This window comes from Silene latifolia, chromosome 2 (assembly GCF_048544455.1).
Source record: "Silene latifolia isolate original U9 population chromosome 2, ASM4854445v1, whole genome shotgun sequence".
Classification (NCBI taxonomy): domain Eukaryota; kingdom Viridiplantae; phylum Streptophyta; class Magnoliopsida; order Caryophyllales; family Caryophyllaceae; genus Silene; species Silene latifolia.
The window spans coordinates 8,153,666-8,175,367 of record NC_133527.1 but is presented as its reverse complement, the minus strand read 5'-3'; the positions used below and the strand labels follow the sequence as shown (position 1 = coordinate 8,175,367).

Below are 21,702 nucleotides of genomic sequence, written 5' to 3'. Positions count from 1 at the left end.
TGAATTTTTGATACTCTCTGCCCCGTGCCATAGTTTACATTTATTGTATTTTAACTGATTCAATGTCTATATCAAATTTTGTCCAATTTGATTTAGTTAGTTTTGGCATGCACCAAGGACACACGAATAAAAAACCATATATCGCGTAACAAGGTCGCGAAATTATTCCAAAAACAAGAAAAACATAAACATATCGGTGATATCACAATTACTGAAATGATAAACCGTACATAAGAACATAAGGTTTATGTGAGATGGTGGTACCGAGACTCAGTACTGCTTAACACAACCGTCGTCCACCCGAATATAACTCAAAGCTTATTCTTGTACCAAAGCACACCATTACTCTTCCCTTCATCATCCGGTGCAACATAAACACATTCTTTAGTTTCCCTCCACATTGCTTTAAACACCGAAGTTCCGTCAAAATAATAATACTTGCCTAAAACCGGCTTAATCGCATTAGTAGCCTCCATGGCATGATAATGTGGCATTGTAGAGAACAAATGGTGAGCCACATGAGTATCCGTAATATTATGAAATACCTGCAGATGTCAACGAGCTTAAATTAGCAAAGTCATAAAAGGTGGAGTAATATTTATAACCTGGTTTCAAACCCTGTCAGCATCAAAGATTACCCTGACATACCTTATTTAACATCCCGTAATCTCGGTCCACCGTGGCCAATGCGCCTCGTAACCAATCCCACTCGGACGAGTCGTAATGAGGAAGTGACACGTGTGTATGTTGTAAAAATGTGATTAATACAAGAAATCCATTTACTATTAGTAATGGGACCCCGTAGATGCGTAACACCCAACCTAGCCCATGGGCCATGGCAAGCCGATAAAGCCCATAAAATACGGTTAGGACACCAACATCGGATATGAAGATTTGGAGACGTTCTCGATTTGAGTAGATTGGGCTGTATGGATCGTAGTGGCAAGCGAACCGGTCGTATTTTCGGCCCGATACGTTGAAAAGAAGGTAGAGTGGCCAACCAAGGGTTAAGGTGACAAACAAAGTGAGGAACCTGTCATGGTATGCAAAAAAAAAAAACGTCATATTTAGATTTAAATCTTCATTATTTTATTTTTTTTGGTGGAAAGGGAGCCACAAGGGGTCAATTTTGATGATGACGAGATTTAAAACCAGGTCACGAGCAACATTTTTCATGACTTTACCTAAGTTAGTTGACATTTGCTTTAAATATACATTATTAAAGAGCGATTCTTATTCGCATTTTATAACACTCTATTAATGTTAATATACTGGCCTAACACGAATATACTACATAAAGATTTTTAATAACTACTTTTATTACATTAATATTCGCATGATTTTCCTAAAATTTGGACTCCTTTTACATAAATTTTGTGTAAAATTTTCTTATATTAATTAATATTCTGATTAGATAGTGGCTGAGCGAGGGGACTAATGAATGTCGCATCCCTAGTCCCTCCCACATCGAATTTTAAGAAAGACTACTCCGTATTTGTTTTATTCAAAATCGACAAGTCATCGTAGAGCTTAATGACCTTTTTGCCCCCGACTAAAAAAAAAAGAACTATTGCCGTCCCTATGAGCTACAAGACTCATTTCGTCTATAACACATATATCGTATGACTACTTATTAATGAAATCACGGTTATAAACAAAATAACAAACCTGCCGGGTGGATTGCTAAGGTACTTAAAGAACCACTGAATTTCATCTTTACTTTTCGGGACGAAAACCTCGTCCTTCTCAATTGAACCGGTGTTGGAGTGGTGGCGGCGGTGGCTATACTTCCAAGAAAAATAAGGAACCAAAAGAAAAGAATGAAGGACCAGACCAACCATGTCATCAAGCCATTGATAGTCACTAAAGGCATGGTGTCCACATTCATGGGCTATGACCCAAACACCAGTTAAAACACAGCCTTGTAGAAATCCATAAATGGGCCAGGCCCAATAAGATATAGGCTTTGGAAAATGGGATATGTAGTTGGTTGCTAGATAATATAGGAGATATGCAAGGGTAAAATCGTAAAAAACGTACGAGAATGAACGTAAAATGGACCGTTTAAAACAATGTGGTGGGATTGCTTTCTTTATGTCACTTAGGGTAAATGGGGGTTTTTCTGTAGGTACTCTTTCCCTTGCAACCATTATTTCTGCAAAAAAAAAAAAAAACGAAAAATAATAAAATTAGACTGTTATAAACGGTTTTATAATAGCTTATAGTTATATACGTCTCTTGTATAAGGTAAAAAAACACTAATTATTATGGTGTATGTAAGTCGTCTTATAGTGTAAGACTGTAAGAGGATCCTTTTATATGTAAAAAACTAAAGTTCGTTTATTAGTCAATAATAAAAGAAATATCTCACACTGGAAGACGACCTTATTCTACAAAGAAGGGATTAACGTTAAGAGATTATTTAGAATGTTTGGTGTCTTCTATTGAGTGATGAATGAAATGGAAGAGATTTGGTCGTTTTATATAGGCAAACATTAAGTTAGATGGACAATGTATGGATTGTGTTTTGTGGTGCAGTAAATTAAAAGAAGTTGGATTAATTAACCATTTTTGTTTGACAAAAATCAAGGGTGATTCCTAAATTTCATGCATGAAATAATGTGTTTCACACAGATTAATTGTTCTAGTCAAATAGTTTAAATATTGCATGAGAATTAGGGTTTTTAGTAAAGTATATTGATTTTCCAATAGTTCATTAAAGTTTTGTTGCAGACAAAAATGTCGTCAAATCAACTACACTTGTCCTCATTTACAACGATTATAAACAAGAAGAATCCTAGATATTACCACGGTCGATAACAATTTGTTTATATTTTTGGTAATTAGTCAAACGCAAAATCTCAAAGAAAACTATCGCGTATATATTTACATAATTACATCGACTTAATTTTCATGTTTATGTCGGTTTTGGATTGTGAGTCATGTTTGTTAAAGATATTCCCGTATCTTCTTCGAAATCTAGTAAATAATGTTTTTAGGAAATTGTAATTATTCTTAGCTATCTTTCCTTAGTCCGTCGTATATAGCTTGCACATATTATTTACCCTAGATTTGTATTCCTTAATATCGTCTATTGTAATTGTATAAATACTCGTAATATCAATGAAAGAAGTATCACATTCAAACATAAATCTTACAATGTTTTTCGCACTTATCATACGTGTTGATATGAAAACTTTGATATTATTATTAGTTTCATTACGTTGTTTAGTTTGCTAGATTTGGGGGTGTTCTATATTCAACACGCCCATTATATCTCGTAACTATTGTATTCAGGGATGAATGGCCAGAAACTTATATAGCGAATATTTTAAACCTTTATTTATTTGTAAAATTGAAAATTGAAAATCGAAAATGTGTACTATACAACTTATGAAAACTATAAAACTACAAATTCACAATTAGCAATCAAATGGACGCTATTTAACTCCACTTGCTTTATTTTTTGTGTATATGTGAGCATCAGAAGATTATCATTGTGATCTAGAGTCTAGATCACGATGATAATCTAGTTTGGATTCCAATAAGTTGTCCGGTGGTCCTCTAATTAGCATGTATGGCTTTTTTCTTGTGACATTTAATATAGTTTGGATTCAATTTGGGTAGGATTATTAGGGTGATAAAATTCTCCCTCACGAGTTTAATATTGTTGTATTTTCAGGCTCGAATCTAAAACATATTGTTAAGTTATAAAACATCTTTTTAAGTTATAAAAACTCATTTTCAGTTGATCTAAGTGCTCATGGGTTAATTAGCTTGTATGTGGTGGTAATTTATCAATAAAGCCCAACCATCGAGCTTGCACTCATATTGTAGATACACAAAATCTCATTTGTGACGGCACGTATCCGTCACTCCTACCATTTTCCCTCACAAATGACCCAAATAGAGGAGAGAGGGAAGCACATGGGGATGCCCCCACCTTGTCCCCCGATCCGTTTTATGAGTGTCATTATCCGTCACTTGCTCCGACCCGTCTTCAGCAAGACTAATTGTTGTAGATAATACGGAGTGAAATGCATCCATCATATATGTTCGGTTTAAAGCAAATGATTGTGATGTTGTGTCAAAAAACACGCCCTAAAAAATCTTTTAGGAGTCGTTTGGTTTAACAAGTTGGAATGGAATGGAATGGAGTTTGATAGTATAGTATGGGGTTCTAAATCCATACTTGCCTAATCTTGTTTGGTTCACCATAAATTATAGAAGGGGGGAATGGAGTTTGAATCCAAGGTAGGAGGGTGGGTATGGGATTCCAAGGGGTTGGGGTGGAGTTAGAATCCATTGGGTATCTAACTCCATTCCAAATCACCCCAACCAAACACTAGAATGGATTGAATCCATTCCAATCCATTCCAAAAGCTCCAACCAAACACCCCCTTAGTTTTCAATCAACACAATAACTCCAAGGAATGACACTCTTAGGCCTTATCCTTTTAAACTTAACTAGTCTTAAACCCGTGCAATTGCACGGGTATGTTATTTCAAATTTTGTTATAAGATATAAATATTTAAGATTAGTGAAAATTACGCACTGGGCTAATTGGCCGAGTGGTTATTTTAATATGATTTGTCCTCTTGTTAGCTAAATTTTAATTTTTTTTATCTTGTTATTCGTACAAAAAAGGCGACTTATATATCAAGCAAAAATTATTCAGATGAAAATTAAAATAACTTAAATTAGTAAAAAGTGCACTGGTCTTAATAGTTGCAGACCTATGCAAATCGTTAAACATGTTTTCCATTTTGTGAAACTTGGGTGTGTTTGAAGAACCCGTGCTATTACCCAATGAAAATTTGAATGTTTAAAATGAATTTAACCCGTCGTATAAAATGGAGCCCTTTATAAATTTCATTTCCGAGTATAGTCATGTTACCTTGTTCTAATTGATTATTCTGTGCATAATAAAAAGGTAAACCACATCATTTACTTTATATTATATATAAATAACTCATTTAATATATAGCGAAAACTCTTACAAAATAATGTTATACAAAATGATAGGTAACATTTCTACATTATTAACAATTAGATAATGTGTCATTTAAGCGTAATACATTGAAGCTAGATCTATCAAAATATGACCTGAGTTGTAAATTCGACTCGAATTGACCCGTTTTTCTCGAGTCGTGACTTGGAAGTCTTGATTGGTGACCCGTTTAACCCAACCTCAAAACGACCTACTAATTTTGGATTGAAATCTAAGTTAACCCGTTTAACCCGATATGTTAAAGATTTGTTTGTACAAACCTAATCTTAAACTAATACTCTCGTTTTGTGCCTTTGTGGAATAATTGGCCCAACTTAACTAAACTTAACACTTACCCTTTCCTATTGCTAAACTTAAAACTTCCCCCTTTCCTAGACTTTAAAACCCTCTTCCGCTCTTCAGCATCTTTTATATGATGATGAGTTTAAGACTTTACCTCAAAACTTGTCGTTCCCTATTTTACCCTATTTCATTCTACCATGTCCTCCCTCCACCTTCCCCAATCTCTGCACATTCACATCTCCTTCGTCCTCGGTCTTCCATCCCAACACATGTCATTCCCCCAATTTTATTTTAGACTTAAATTCATTTCACCCTACACCCTACTCTTATAAGTTCAGATCTGACGAATCCGGCGAAAAAACATGAATTTTCGAAGGTTCAATAATTTTATATTCTTTTAGCAGATTATTTCAGATTTTTTCCGATTTAACTAATTTTAACAATTGATTTTTTTTTCTTGACTCCAAAATGCTTAAATACAACCGAGTTGTATTTATCATTTTAATACTTAAAATCGCATTTCTTAGCCCCTTTTTGTCATACACTACTGAACTTTTTTTTTGTGATAATAATAAATTGATGTTGCAAATTATTCTAAATTGTAATTTATAGTGAAAAAAAAATATGATAAACAGATTGTTGTACTCGAGTATAAAAAAACTGAATCGGCAAAAAATGATGATAGTGGAACGTGGGATATTGTGTGGGCCATCAATTTATCTATCTATTTAAAAAATTAAAATAATGAACTTTCAACCACAGAGCGACACCTCAGCTCTGTGGTTGTTCTTTTAATAAAGAGGATTTATTAGAATTTTTCTAAATAGAATTTAGACCATTTTCTTTCTGCTTTAATTTTAACTAATTTCAGTTTAGTTCAGTTCAATTCATTTCAAGTTCGTTCAGTTATACTCATCTAAGTTAAGCTAATATATATACGTTTTATGTAATTAACTCTTAATTCAACTTCATTCAGTTTATTTAATTAAGCTGAACTCTATTCAATTCAATTTAACTCATTTTTATACTTTTCAACCGAAAGTAGTATGCTTTTATAAGAGCTAATGTACCGATTAATAAACTATTTAATTTATAAAAAATTAAAGCGAAACTTTTTAACATTTTAAATGACGCATGTCAATGTCTACCCAACGGACTTATCAATTCATTTGAATCCATAACTAAGGATAAAGATGAATAAACTTTTGGAAACGAATTAAAATAAATAAAATACAAGTGATAGAAGTAAAATCGGATATGATGAATAGCATACGGTCTCGTCCCTCCACATCGCACACATTGCCACTAAGAGCACTCCTAACAATATTCATTTACGTACGATGACTCAATCACCTTAACACGTGCCCTCATTATAATCCAACACGTGTCACAACAAACAACACGTGTCACCACCCCACAAACCCGACAACCTTATATAAACCGAACAAAACACCTCTTCAGTCTTCACTTACTACAAACTCAAACCAACAAAAAAAAAACAACTCTTTCAAAGCAAAACCCTAACAACTCTTAAGAGACCAAGATGGAGACCGCAAAGCAAAAGGCCGCCGATGCCGCCGCCACGGCCAAGGCGGGAATGGAGAAAACAAAGGCCGCGGTTGGAGAGAAGGTAGATAAGATGAAGGCAGGTGACCAGTTCGATAAGGATACGGCCACCTTAAGGAAGGAGGAGCGTCAGGAAGACGCCGAGTTGCGAAAGCAGCAAGCTCATGCTCATAATGAAGCTCAGAAAGCGGCTAATACTACTACTACTACTCGTACCGGTTATACTAATACCGGTTCTACTTTCTAAATTTGGTTATTTTGTGTCTCATAGTTATATTAGTTATATTATTGCTTGTTATTAGTGGTAATATAGCTATTTGTACTTGTATTTTCTTTTTTATTTTACAAGTATGTCGTGTGGTGTGACCGTGTGAGTCTGTTATGATCGATCTACCGGGTTTTCGGTAGATTTTATGGTTTGTAAACTTAAATAAAATTTCCTTTTCATGTTAACATATCACTCCCTTCGTTCCAATCATTTATTTTCGTTCAAATTCTTATTTCAGACATGCGGAAAATTAACTTGTCCGTAAGGTTTGGCACTTGTTCACAGTGGCCATTTAGGGGCTAACAGGGGCCTCGCTCGCAGCTGGAAAAGGAAAATCCCGCAAATTTTAGTTAAAATTTTTAATTTTTTCCGAGTTTGTCTTATATTCTTACTTGTTCGACTCCTTTGAAAGTTTTTGCCCCTTCGTTTATTTGCAGGTTTATTAATGGAAATTAATGGCGATAGTTTTCTTCAAATGGATCGTATTTATCGAACATGGAAGAAAAAATAAAACGCTTTAAATTCAGTCACAAAACTTTGTCAGACAAATAGACTAGCCATTCGCACTTCATTTAACTTGTAGTTCATCTAAAGAAGATTGATCTACAAGAAAATTGTCAATTTTCTAAATTCGTAGACACGATCAAGTCACTTAAATCAAGTCGTCTTTCTCTAAATTGTACTCCCTTCATTTCAGTCATTTGTTTAACTTTAGCCATCTCATTTATTTGCCTATTGATAAGATTATCAAAGGTAAACAAATGATTATTGACAAATTTTTAATTACGACTTGTGAAAGTACTACGTGAAATTAACTAAAAATAAGATTATAAATCTAACATTGTACAACTAACTTTGTATTTTTGCTGATGAGCTTTTCCAAAAAAAAAAAAAAAAAAAATTAGGTTTAAGTGGATAAACGCATAAATTTTACAATATGGCCACTGTATTATTTAAAACAAAAATCGTAAATTTTATTACAAAGCTCGAATTCTACACAATCAGTTGTACTATAATTAGTTGTATAGTCGTGGAAATTAACTCGTGTTATGGTAAGTGACAAATTTCAAAATGTCAAATTAATTAAATAAGTTAATTGAAATGGCCTCCCATGAGATTTTGGGCCGGGAAGTGCTGAACTTCAACGAGATTTGCATTTCTAGAAGAAGAGAGGATAACTATTGGGCCAGGAAAAAAAGTAGAGAACTAACCAGATTTGCATCAAATTCCATGCGGATATTGGGAATTGTAGAAATTGTTTATGAGTTTTTCTAACACGTACCTTAAGGACACACTTTATGAATCTAAATATAGAAAGAATCAAAGGAATATTTCACTAAATATGGAATAAATGAGTTGATTCTTACATTTCTCATGATATATTCCTTTAATTCTTTCTATATTTAGACTTTTATGGGCACACGTTAGAAAAACCCATTATTTATTATTGTGACATCTTACAACATTTTTAAATAATATTAAAAGGCAAAATGGGTGTGAGATTCACAAATACATTTTTGTTACAAATAATATATATTCAGATCAACATATTAGTGACTTCATATTATTAATATTTAACTAGAGTATATCGTCTAAATAAAATAATTTCTCTTTTTTTTTTTGTGTGTATCGGGAATCACGATCAGACTTGAACTCAAATCATCAGACCACTTCTCACGAAATTACCAACAAAGCTAGTTGACATCTCAAATAACTGTAGTTACGTGACTAGCTTGCTATCAAATTATTTTCGAAATTCGACCACTCATGTCTCATACTTCTAAAAAATAACGACTAAGAGTTTAATCCGAAAAAAATGAAGAATAACACAAATTATTATTTAAGACAAATATATTTTTAACCGTCCAAGGAGAGATGAAAGGGGTGTGAATGAAAACCGTTTTGGACACCAACCTAGTGAAAAAGAGAGAGCAGCGTGAGCTACGACAGTGGACACTTGGGTCATGATCGAGTTAACCGCAGGGCAGCATGTGGGTCATTCTTGTCCTCGCAAATGTAGTTTATCCATATTAAATCCTCTCTTTAATTGGAAATACGTGCGCCAACAAGAAGAGGAGCACTTGCACAGTTGCGTGGTTAAAGCCGTAAGTCAAGTCAAGCTTATCATCGTGAATTTTTTTTATTTTCAAATAATGTTTTAAAAAGAAAAATATATTTAGTTATGTTATTTTTCACAAATTATCACTTTTGATGGACACTATCCGACACAACTGAGTGACGGATCATTTTCCTCTCACACAAATGCAAGTGGGAGGGTAAGTGGGGCGAAAATGGAGCGCCTCACTTGCATTTGTGTGAGATGCAGGTGACCGTCACTCACTTGTAACGCATAGTGTCCGTCACAAGTGAGACTAGCTGGTTATTTTTTTTCTCCAAGTTTTGGCTTAGAATTACTAAATCACTCAAAAGCTTGGAAAAAAGTTAGTCATGTTACCATTGGTGTGGCATGGAGGGAGTACTTTTTAAATAACACAAATTCTTATTTCAGACCGCCATATCCGTCTGAAATGCTCAGACGGATACCATTTCCTCTCACAAAAAACCCATTTAGGGTGTGGCTGGGAAAACACATAGGGTGTCCCACCACCCATGGCTTCTCACTTGTGAGAGGTCTTATTGCGATCTGAAATAAGGCGGTCTGAAGCAAGACGGACTGTTTAAATAAAGAGGCTTGGAAAAAAAATAGAATGAAGTCATTTAATAATTCAACGACTTTACTTTGTAAAGAAAATGATATGGTGACATATGAGTTCTTTAGCTGCTTTGCTATAGTTCACTTCTTTTTTTTCAGTTTTTTTTCTAGAGTTGTTAATCAATTTAACAGTTTAACGCCTTGCCCAGATTCGTACAAATTTGATCTACATAAATTCATTCTTTGCTGTTAATTATCTACTTTTGTAAAAAAAAAAAAAAAAAAAAAAAAAAAAAAAAAATTCGAAAAAATATCAATCACTCATCATCTTTTGACATCAAATCACTTGACTACTTCAATTCCGTCATTGTATTTGTCAAATGCTAATAGAACATTCTTAATTTATATATTTCGGTTTCTTTTTCCATTGCGTTTAAGACAAATATATTATATTAAAACTTAACATAAAGAAAAATAAAAACATACATTGTAATAAGTATTTACTAGTTTTCTTGCCCGTGCGTTGCACGGATATTAAAATAATGTGTGATAAATTTTACAATAAAATGTAATATAGACATATAGTACATCGTTCATGTCTAAGATTTTATGTATGCTGCTTGACCAACAAATAATTACAACATAATATTGACATAAGAATAAAAGAGTGTGATTAATAAAATACTTTTTTTTTAGGAAAATAAAACCAATATGAAGTTTATATATATGATACTTAGACTGATAGTTTTTAGAATTTGTTCATTAATACCTGTTTGTTTTTCAATTGGTTAAGGAAAATAATAATATCTACTTTGCATAATCAACTCAATGATGCAACAAATCTCCTTCTTTAGAATAACAACCATAATTTAATCATTGTTGGGTCAAATGGTAGTTACGTAAAAACATTTATAGGTAGTTAAATGTTATATCTCCCGGTCAAACTATAGACGTACCTTTGAATGTGAACCAAATTCCAACGCAATACTACATGGCTGGGACTGCTTATGACACCCCCTATAACAATAGTCTTGGCCCCATCTTCTCATTTGAAACAAAATCCTTCACGCAGACCCCTATTTTTCTTCCCTATTCACACACATGATCTAAAACAATCTCATCCCTTAAAAGATCGATACTTGTCTTAGAAACTTCTCTCAAATTTATCCAACCAAGTGAAAAACTAAACCCGTACTTCTAGAAAAATCCATAATCCAATGGAAACTAACCATTGCTCTCGACAATGTTGTTAGAATTAAGATTTTACTTTAATTTGGATTGATGGGGTCAAGATTAAGTTTATTAGTATGATCTTTTGAGGTTTCTTGTTATTATTCATGTTACCTATATGTTAGAATGCAAGCGATATTTTGCTGATAAATAACCTTATTTATTATCACTATCCTCGTTAAACTCATTACCCTCCACAAATGCACCCTCCCTCCACCCCATTAATTTACCCGCGAAATAAAACATCAGCCACTGTGATTAGTTCTTACTACTTAAACAACCTCCAATCCACTACTACTATCAGTACCTTTCTGCCACGTTTTACATCTACGAAGTCATAAATCACATTCACCTCCATGAAACACCAATCTTTACTCCAAATGATATGGATCCTCGTCTCCCTTATCTAAGACAATTTATTTCTCTTTCAACAAAGAAAAGTTTAAGAAGCAATCTTCCCTCTTATCTCTCCCCATTTCCTTTCCTAATCTTTTTCTCGTCCCCTCCTCTACCTCTATTCCTAATACTCAAACAAAGTTTTTGTGTACTATGTTTATAAATTGAATAAGTTTGAATATTATATATATACACGAACTTTGATATTTATTTCATTTTGCATAAATAAATCTTACTACCTCCATCTCAATTTTATTGTACGTCCTTTTTTCTTCAAATTTTATTATCTCATAATTATTATCCCTTTTCTAGATCTAGTAAGGAAAAATTTTAGTCAACCAACTCGTCGCAATCAACCTCATTCCCAATCAAAACAACCTTTAGCCTACTACTTAATCCCTTCGATTCACACATAAAACGGTCTAAAATGCAAAACTTTCATCTCTCTCTTGAAAAGTTCATCTAACTAACATAAAACTAACCGCTACTTTCTGAACTTCATCATTTTTACATCCCGTAAAGATTAAGTTGAACATGACAAAAAAAAATGCAGAAACTTAGGTTTGTTTGATAACGAGTTAACGACAGAGTGAACATTTTTTTTTTAGCATTTTGAGAGTTTTTACAATTTAAATAACAAATGTACTATTTTGAGTGTTGATCATCGACATATTGAAATAGTAGATTGTGGTGTAATTTACTGTTTTACATTATGACCTTTAATTAGTACTCCCTCATATTCGGGGTTTTCTTCCCCTTTGATGTGGGCACAAGATTTTAGGAGATGATTAAAGAATGAATAAAGGAAGATGGTGGAGTTTGTGAATTGGAGAGAGGAATGAATAATTAGGAATTAAATGAGGAATTGTGAGTTAGGTGGGGTTTGGTGATAGGAGAGAGAGATGAATAAAAATAAGAGTAAAAGTTGGGTGGGGTTTGGTAATAGAAGAGAGGGATGAATACAATAAGAGTAAAAGTTTCCAAAATAAGAAAGGGGAAGAAAACCTGAATAATCCGTTTAAGGAAATAGGGAAGAAAATAGTGAATACTCCCTCCATTTAACTCCACTTTGCATGTTTCTATTTTGCACACTATTCACAAGCGGACATTCAACTTCAATTTTCTCTCGATACATAAGTTAAAATATATTCATGTATGATCTTATTTGATTCGTCTTTAAGAGTACATTAAAAATATCTAACTTTTATAATTTTTGCAAATACGTAGCTAAAGATATTTATTGTGTAAAAGTTGCGATGGCAAACGTGATAAAACAAACATGTAAAGTGGAGTTGAATGGAGGGAGTAAGAGGGAGTATATTATAAGAAAATAAAAATTGAGTTTTTTTTAATCTCTCAGGAAATTAAAGATGAAACTTTTCTTTATCATATTTATAATTAATATTCTTCACTTAAAATATATAAATTTAAGCAAGTTCAAATAAGTTAGCTAAAAGTTATAAATCACAAATTGTACGAAGCAGTATAATTATTTTTTTATTAATATGAAATAAATTTCATAAATTTCATGAGAATATTAATGCGGTAGAGAACTATAGAAGAGTTGACAAGTACGTGACCCCCTTTTAGGTTTAAATTTTTTCATTTATTTTTATATTTTTGCCTAAAGGTGGTTAAAGCATCGTATTATGCATGACGAATATGTCTCACCCTTCCCCAATTCGCATCTCTCCCTAAATTATAGTGATGATGTGGTCAATTTACACAAAAAAATAATAATTTATAGCATCAACAATAATTAGTTTGCTCTATATAATTGAATAGTACCGTTTTTTATGCATGCAAATTTGTCAGAAAAAAAGCTTGAGAGAGACGGTCTTCACTATGTTAGAGAAAAACTACTCTTACCCTTTTATGTGTTTATCATGACTTTTTTTTAATGTTGGTCGTTGTTTGAATTGAATCTTAACCTTATACATATTTCTATAATAAGTGTATCTAATTTACCTTCAAGCATCATTCAAATCTATTTTATTACTCGTGGTACCATTTTTACATTAAATTATAAAACAATCGCACAATAAAGTTTTTCAAAACATTTACTCATTTGTCATAATATGATATTTCGATTCGCATATTAGTAGCAACTTTCTTTATCTTTTAATACTCCTTGAAAAATAGATACAGTATCAAACTTTGTACTTATCAATTATTTGTGAATATCTTATTTAAATTTTGATTAATATACTTTTATATAACGACAAATAAATGTAAACAATATAATAATAAATTATCAATAGAAGTTGAAGTGTATTGTGAGGGAAATAACTTTAAAATTAGTAGGAGAAATACATATGACATTTGAAAAATAAACTTCGTATTGTGTATAATTAAATATGACATTAGCAATAACAAAAGACGTAGGGGTATATTTCAACGTTCATTTTACTCTTTACATGAGTAAATTCCATGTAGTACGTATTATGCATGCACATTTGTCACAACCCGGTTCGGCCTAGGGCCTTTTAGCCTCATAGTACCTCATTTTTTTAATCGGAAGTTGTCATAAAATTGGATATTATAAATATAGCAAATGTTTTTTTCTTTCTAATTTAATAAAAAGTGAACAAATACTAATGAATAATTTTTTAGTATTAATAAATTATAGATAATTAACTTATTTCCTGTTTCTAATAATAAAATTGTAAAATAATTAATTAATTCTCATTTTTAATAGAAAAATCATATTTCTAATTATAATAAAAAAATATTAAATAATTATTATCTCCTAATTCTAATAGTATAAATAGAGGGAAAAAAAAGCCTTAATAAATTGTTAATTTATTTCCTATTTCTAATAGGAAAATTGTAAAATAATTAATTAATTCTCATTTCTAATAGGAAAATTATATTCCTAATTATAATAGAAAAATTGTAAATAATTATTTATCTCCTAATTCTAATGCTAATAGTAATATAAGAAAAAAAAGCCTCCTTTAGTTATATATATTGATGATTGATTGTTTATTATGAGTATAAAATGAAAAAAAAAAAAGTATAGAAAGTAATTTTGATCATGCTCAATATTTTTACAGAAATTAGATGTAAAAACAAAAATGTAAAAATATATTTCATTGTTTATTTTTGTCGATGCAAACAAAGATTTTATTTTCCACTAATCCTAGCCTACTTTAAACATCCGAAAAAACAGCTTAATCATCGGCTTTTACGTCAAAACATCATTCTCCAAGTCCATAGCCTTTTCAATTAATTGATTTTTCTCACAAACTTGTAATAATTTTTCTCAAAAACATAAAAAAACCAAAGATGCAGACGGGTAAGAAAGCCGTGGAATCAGTGAAGGAAACGGCCACCAACATTGCGGCTTCCGCGAAGTCCGGGATGGCGAAAACAAAGGCGACCGTGCAAGAGAAGGTCGAGAAGATGTATGCTATTGACGACTTTGAAAAGGTCTTAGCAACCCAGTGTAAGGAGGACCGTATAGCTGAGGCTGAGCACCGCAAGCAAGAGACACGACTCGCTGCTGCTGCTACTAGAACTGCCAATATCTCCGAAGACTCGAGGACCGGTGGACCTAATAATAAATTGTAGGCCCACCAAACGTCGGATATACCGTCATGGGGGTGACCGGCGACTGCTAAGTCCACCACGGCTATATTCTCTGAATGTTTGTTCAATAGTAATAAACAGAGCATGTTATATACCAATAGATTTTCAATTTGCGATTTTTTGTAAGCAAATACGAGTATAAACATTATTATCGAGATTAATAAGATGTTAGACGAATATTGAATGAACACTGGCGTTTTATTTTTGTTTTATTTTTAAATCGTGACTCGTAAGTAAAATTAGGAGTATTACACACGATGCTTCTAACTCGAGACTTCACGAGACCGGTGAATCGGTGATACAGTAATACTGATTTCAAAAAAAAAAAAAAAAAAAAAAAAAAAAAAAAAAAAAAAAAACTTTCTGGATGAAGATTTCAAATTCCGAAACCAGATTTTTAACGAGGTTTTTCCCCTAGTTTGGTCGGAACAGGGGACGAACCCTAAGATCAAACCAGTATACATTAGCTCTGGTGCGGGTTGGTCTGGACCCGGTGACCGGTCCAGTTCAATCTGGACCGCTATTTGAATACCTTGAGCTGCCAGAGTCATTTACAAAGTGTATGGCTCTGGGATGAAATTGTCGGAAATGAGAGAACCGCTACACTGCAGAGAAATATCGCCCATACAGCCATACTCAATAAGACAAGTGCGCAAACTCCAGATTACAGGTATAATTTAGAGAAGCAATGAGTCAATTCATTAGTAACCCTAGAAATAAAGCTTACGAGACAAACGCATCAAATATAACCACATAAATCTAACTACGAGTATCAGACTGGGATAAAAACAAAAGAACGACAAACGAAACCCTAGAGTAAACAAGCAAAAGAACAAACATCTAGATTCAACTTAGTCATGCCAACACCTCGGCAACATTTCCCCATTTACTGCAAAGTCGAGAATCAAGATCAAGCTTCACAAGCCAACTAAACAATACCATGGGGACTCAAACCCAGCTACAAAAATTGTAATTAGACACTCACACTGCAGACTTGCGAAGCTCAGCTTCCCCATGAGCAAAGTGGCATTTGTCCCCAAAAGTGCATGTCCCCTTTGTAAAATTCTCGCAAATCTTCGTTTTGAAGTTATTTGATTGCGGGCCATATGCTGGAGTTGGACCCCCACGGCCTTGACCGTGACCCTGACCATGACCGTGACTGTGACCCTGACCTTTGCCTTGACCTCCAGATCCCACGCTAGCCACGAGATCCCGAACCATGGCAGTAGCCATCTTGATCTGATCAAATGACCCTTGGAGTTCAATGTTCTTCAAGTTAGGATTAGACTCGTGATCCCTTATGGAAAGCTTGACACCCGTTTGGCGGCTAATCTGTTTTGAGTTCACACCACTCTTTCCGATGATTGGTCCCACCATAGCGGAGTCGACCCCGATCTTAACAGTTGCGCTTTCACTTTCCCCGAATCCAGTAGCAAGACCTCCTCTAGAGGGAGGTGGGTAGCGACCTTGCATTGGTGGACCCATAGCATAACGGTCTTCGAAAGATGGAGCAACTGGCTTGTTTAATTCCCATTCACCATGGGCATAATGGCATTTGTCCCCAAACTTGCAGCCTTCGGCACTGCTAAATCTCTTACACATGCGGGTTTTGACAGTGGGAGAAGGGCCATTTGGTGCCTGAGGTGGTGGACCAACATTTGACATTGAAGGTAGGTTCATCATTTGTGCAACAGCATTGTAGCCACCTGGAACATGGTGGAGGAAGTGACAGCTCTCTCCAAATGGACATCCAGAAGTGCTGCAAAACCACAACAAAGTAAAAGAAGCCAAATGAAACAAAGCTAATTTCATGAAACCTACAAATTTACAATTATCTTATGAGTACAAGGTATCCTACAAGGCCTTTGTCCATACAGAAATTGTTAAATCACCCAAGTTACGTAAACTCGCCTTACACAAGCACTCCCGCTGATTCAATACAAGCCCCAACTTAACTTAGTATGTGTCGAGAACAAGGTCAAATGGGCCTAGTTCATTGAAATGGAGGGAAAGTTTTTTAGGTGGGGGGTAGACTATTTGTTCCGGAAGCTTAATCTTATCACTACACAGAGACTGCAAAAGTATCAAATACTGTAAGCATACAGTTTGAATTACAACACTGATAAGCCTGACTCATAACCAAAAGCAAAAGTATCAATGCCCACTAGGGCTCGCCTATTAACTCCCCAATTTTACACCTTTGAAAACTTACGAGAGCATTTACCCTTTCAACTAGGCTGGGCTGAAACAACCGACCTAATAAGCCTGACTCATAACCAAAAGCAAACCAAAAATATACAACCCTATCATCATCTGAAACCCAAGTTAACCGAAACTAACTCGACCTAAAACCGAACTTGAAATAATCTCGCACTACGTGACTGGTACGCGAAAATGACTAGACAGGGAGCAACTTGTACCTTAAGTGATCACATACAAGCCCGTCAAGAACATACCCAAAACTTGAAAAAAAAAACGTGAGCCAACCTATTAAACATATGGAATCCAACGGAAAGGAACCGACCAGATATAAAAGACCCGTTTAACTCCACTAATCACTATTCAGATAAACTTGAAAGCAAAAACTGTCTCTTTGGCAAACAAAAATTGATGACAGAACAATACCTTACAGTCTTACACGGTATACCTAGTAGATGCATCATTCATAGGTCAAAGCAGCGTATACACATTAGAAGGTAAGGCAAGTGTAATATCATTTTAGCAAATGAATCCATACCAAACCAAAAAAAACTTTCCAAATGAGTCCACAAAAGCGGTACTTCATAGTGCTTATTGCGGATCTCAAATTTTCTTGTTTATATTTCCCATGTGCCAATTGAAATAAACATTAACCAACTTAAATCACCCTCTCAATACTTTTCATCCCCCAAAAATAGGGAATCATTTTCATGAATATCTCCAAAGTTCACTCACTAAAGATAAAAGGATGAGATTTATCAACACATCCTCTCTATAGACAATAAACTCTGCCAAATTATCTTAATCCACAACCAAGAGCAAATGTTTTGTTCTCAACTCTCAATTATGTGCAAGCACACAATTCAATTCCATGCTCATTATTTTGCGAGTATTGCCATTCCACGGTATTAATGATTCACTCCAATTGATCTAATTACAATTTACAATTTAAGCAAGATTGAGATACAAATTTAATATTATTAGACATTTAGATAGATGAAGATTTTAACCTGAAGAATTTGGTGCAAGGCTTTGATTTGCTTCCTATACCACTTGAATCCATTTCTGTTACAAAACATTAGTTATTTTATTTGAGTTAGACATCCTCATTTGCTTGCTTTGAATAAGTCAAAAATCATCGAAGGCTTAAGTGAAGTTATGTTGCATATGGCTTAATATATTAAATCATTTACTTCAACATAAAATGATAGATATCACAAAGTGGACACCGATAACATTATTAACATGCCAATAAGAGGCTTATAATGACTTCAACATCATTAGTATAAAGACTGTAGAATGTTTATGATTTGCACTTTGTTGTTTGATTCCCGACAATAGAGTAGTGCTTTATTATATTACCGTTAACTTGGAAACAGTTGGTGTGTTTAACACTTGGTCATTGAGGATTTAAAACTTTGCTCATTATGATATGTATATATTAATAATAGCAACCAAGCATATGATTTACCTTTGATTATGTTATTGGTGCAGAGTTAAGAACTTGAATTAGAATTTACATTAGAACAGCAAAAGCACAAAAGAACATGTATGAAAATATGTACGCGCACAAACACATATATGTACTAATGTACTCACTAACATTCACTTAACCCTTCCACAATACAAAAAGATCGCCAAAAAATAGTTCTTGTCCGAGACAGATACAGACAATTTACTCATGTAGCACCACTGGCGTGTAACAGTATGAATCATCATCTTCTGTTCTACAATTTACAACACCACCACCGAACAGAAACAGAACACAGACAGACGCACAGAGACACGCTCAACGCTTCTAACAGAGTAACAGCACCCCAAACCACATAAGCAGTATTCATGCTCACGAATTACAAAAACAAGTCGATCAACAGTCAACACTTCCAAAACTGGTGCACAGAAAACTAGCACTAATACAAACCCATCAAAACAAGATTACAAGCAAAATTCATAATACTCATGCTTGCATACATATGAACAGTAGAAAATAAATTGTTCTCCCTAAAATACAGCATTCTAGTACTAGGCAACTAAACACGATAATCCTCTAAATTGTTCCCCAAAAAATTCAAACCCCCAAATTTTGAAAAGAACAGTCTTTCCAGTCTCATCTAGGCAACTGAACATTATACTACTCCAAAGGGTATGGTTGCATACATATGAACAGTTGATGAGCATTGACCGTGCAGGCAGGCTCCCCACCCCTCAATCCTCAAATGATCAAACCCAACCCTTTATTTCCTTTGCCCCGAATCTTCAAACACAACCCCATAATTATTTTGTTCTGAGGCTTTAAACCCGACCCTCCAATTATTTCGTAAAAACATTCAAACCTGACCCTCTAATTATTTCGTCCAGCATTCAAACCCGACCCCCTAATTATTCCTTCCAAGCATTCAAACCTGACGCCCTAATTATTCATGTTCAAACCCGAACCCCTAATTGTTTTCTCAACTCCTGTCGCCTCCCTAATATTCTATCAAGGGTTCAAACCCGACCGCGTAATTATATCTCAAAGATGAACTCCTCGGATCTTGAAATAACATCGTATATAATTACAAAAACCAAAGCTAAACAAAGGAAGTGTATTGAATCGAATTCATGCAATTTAATACTACATACAATTATACAAGTATATAAGTTCAGATCTACAACAGAATCACAAAATTACTTCGAACCAAAATACACAATACACAAATTATAACAGTATTAATTAATTAATACACATAATTAGCATTTATTAACTACAAACAAAAAAAACGAAACAAAAATCGAAAAAGAATAATAATTGGAAAGAAAGAAAGAAAGAAAGAACGAACCTTGCTTGTGCTTCTTGAATCCGCCATTAGAGTTGTGAGGACCAGAATCTTGTCTTCTTTTACGAGTATCCATAGAGTTGAAAAATTAGGTGAATTGAGTTAGAAAATCGAGAAACCCTAGAAAAGAGGGAAAAATTGAAGGGAAGGGAAGAGAACAGGAGAGGGTTTAGAAAAAAGAGATAAAATTGGTGAATGATGAGTGTGACTTGTGCGGTTCTTGGGCTTTTGTTTTGTTTGGTTTCTTCAGTTTTTAAGTCGGTTATTGGTTTAGTGCTCGACTCATGGATCTCATGAGAAAGTTCGAGTTTAAGGAAAGATTTGATACATAATCCAAATTGTGGAAAAAAAAAAAGGAATAAATAAATATTTACCTGTCTGGTTAATAATTATCTGTAGTTTTTGGTAAAAGAATTGAATGTGCGACTTTGTAAATTTGGACTATATAAATAAACAGTAGGTCTTATGAGAGACCGTCTCTTACTAATTTAGTGGGAGACATAATAGGGAAAAAAGAAATTCAGTAAATCCCTCACTCCATTATATGAGAGGTCTTTCAATAACGCTATTGAGAGATCGTCTCTCCGGAGTTTTTGTGATAAACTATAAAATATAAAATTTTCGACCTGCATATGAAGTTACCCACAATTTTGAAAAAGATGAGAGTATTTAGGTGAAGTGCAATAGAAATCATATCAATGATAAAAACAATTGTTATCCACTTTTTCTTTTCTACCTTCTTTTTTAATAACCGGTTAAAATAGAAGGAGTATATTTGGCCTCATTCACTTGTCATCCGACCTCACACTCGATATATATTAACTTAATCGCTTTTGAGAGAGTTGATGGAGAAGGTGGGAGGGAGAAGGTATATAGCATTCCTTTAAAAACAATTAACTACTACGGTACTACCCCATCTCTCATAACTAATAGTTTATATTTGTTTTATTTTGTGAGAGAAAATAAAGTAAATATAAACTATTCACTAGGACGAAGTGAGTACTCCATATGGATAAAAACTCCGAAATGAAATAAATAAGTAAAGATGAAAGGATTAGTTTATTATTTTGGATATTACAAAATGAAAATTAAGTTATGAAAATTTAGGTGTGTGTCTCTGACGCCAACATCTTGCGTTTATCCAATGGTTGCTCGTATTAGTTTTATAGTGATCGGTGGCTAACTCCTCTATCGTGGGTTGGTGTATGCCTCTCTTTAACCCAATGTCGGACTTTAACACAGTTTTCTGATAGGTGAATCGAGACATGGCTATAAATCTCTCACAACCAAACCAAGACTTAGGCCTCCCACATTCATACCCATGCATGAACGTAGAAGACCCGCCTCAAAACGCAAGTTCGTGCGTCAATCTCTCGCGTTTGGGCTTAGGTATGGACGTGGGAGATCTATATTCAACTCTTTGTTCAGATGTAATAGATCTACAATAAAACCCAAATAACTTTTTTTTTCTTGTGAATTCATTCTCATAATTGTTTGAGTTATTGTCATCATCGCCTAAATTTGTTGAAATGATTGGTTCATTATTTTATATTTCACGTACCTAATAAAATCTATCGGATTTATTATTATTTTTGTTAGTAAATTAATGTGAGGGACTGACAACGAAAAAATTAGGAATGTCATTTAACCGAGACGAGTGCGGAAGAAAGGCACCCCGTACCCACACTT

At 33.9% G+C, this 21,702-nt stretch overlaps 2 protein-coding genes across 2 annotated transcripts; both read right to left on the bottom strand.

The window, feature by feature from the left end:
- Positions 1-294: 294 nt before the first annotated feature.
- LOC141633236 (delta(12)-fatty-acid desaturase FAD2-like) lies at positions 295-2,150 on the bottom strand. Its single transcript, XM_074445687.1, has 3 exons — positions 1,669-2,150; positions 649-1,033; positions 295-545 (listed from the first exon to the last, which is right to left on the bottom strand). Exons 1-3 carry the CDS (start codon positions 2,148-2,150, stop codon positions 312-314), a joined length of 1,101 nt encoding a protein of 366 aa, XP_074301788.1. The 3' UTR covers positions 295-311.
- A 13,495-nt stretch (positions 2,151-15,645) lies between these two features.
- LOC141642191 (zinc finger CCCH domain-containing protein 14-like) lies at positions 15,646-20,309 on the bottom strand. Its single transcript, XM_074450903.1, has 3 exons — positions 20,017-20,309; positions 18,208-18,262; positions 15,646-16,757 (listed from the first exon to the last, which is right to left on the bottom strand). The coding sequence occupies exons 1-3, from the start codon at positions 20,087-20,089 to the stop codon at positions 15,980-15,982; spliced, it is 906 nt and encodes a 301-aa protein (XP_074307004.1). The 5' UTR covers positions 20,090-20,309; the 3' UTR covers positions 15,646-15,979.
- Between the last annotated feature and the right edge of the window lie 1,393 nt (positions 20,310-21,702).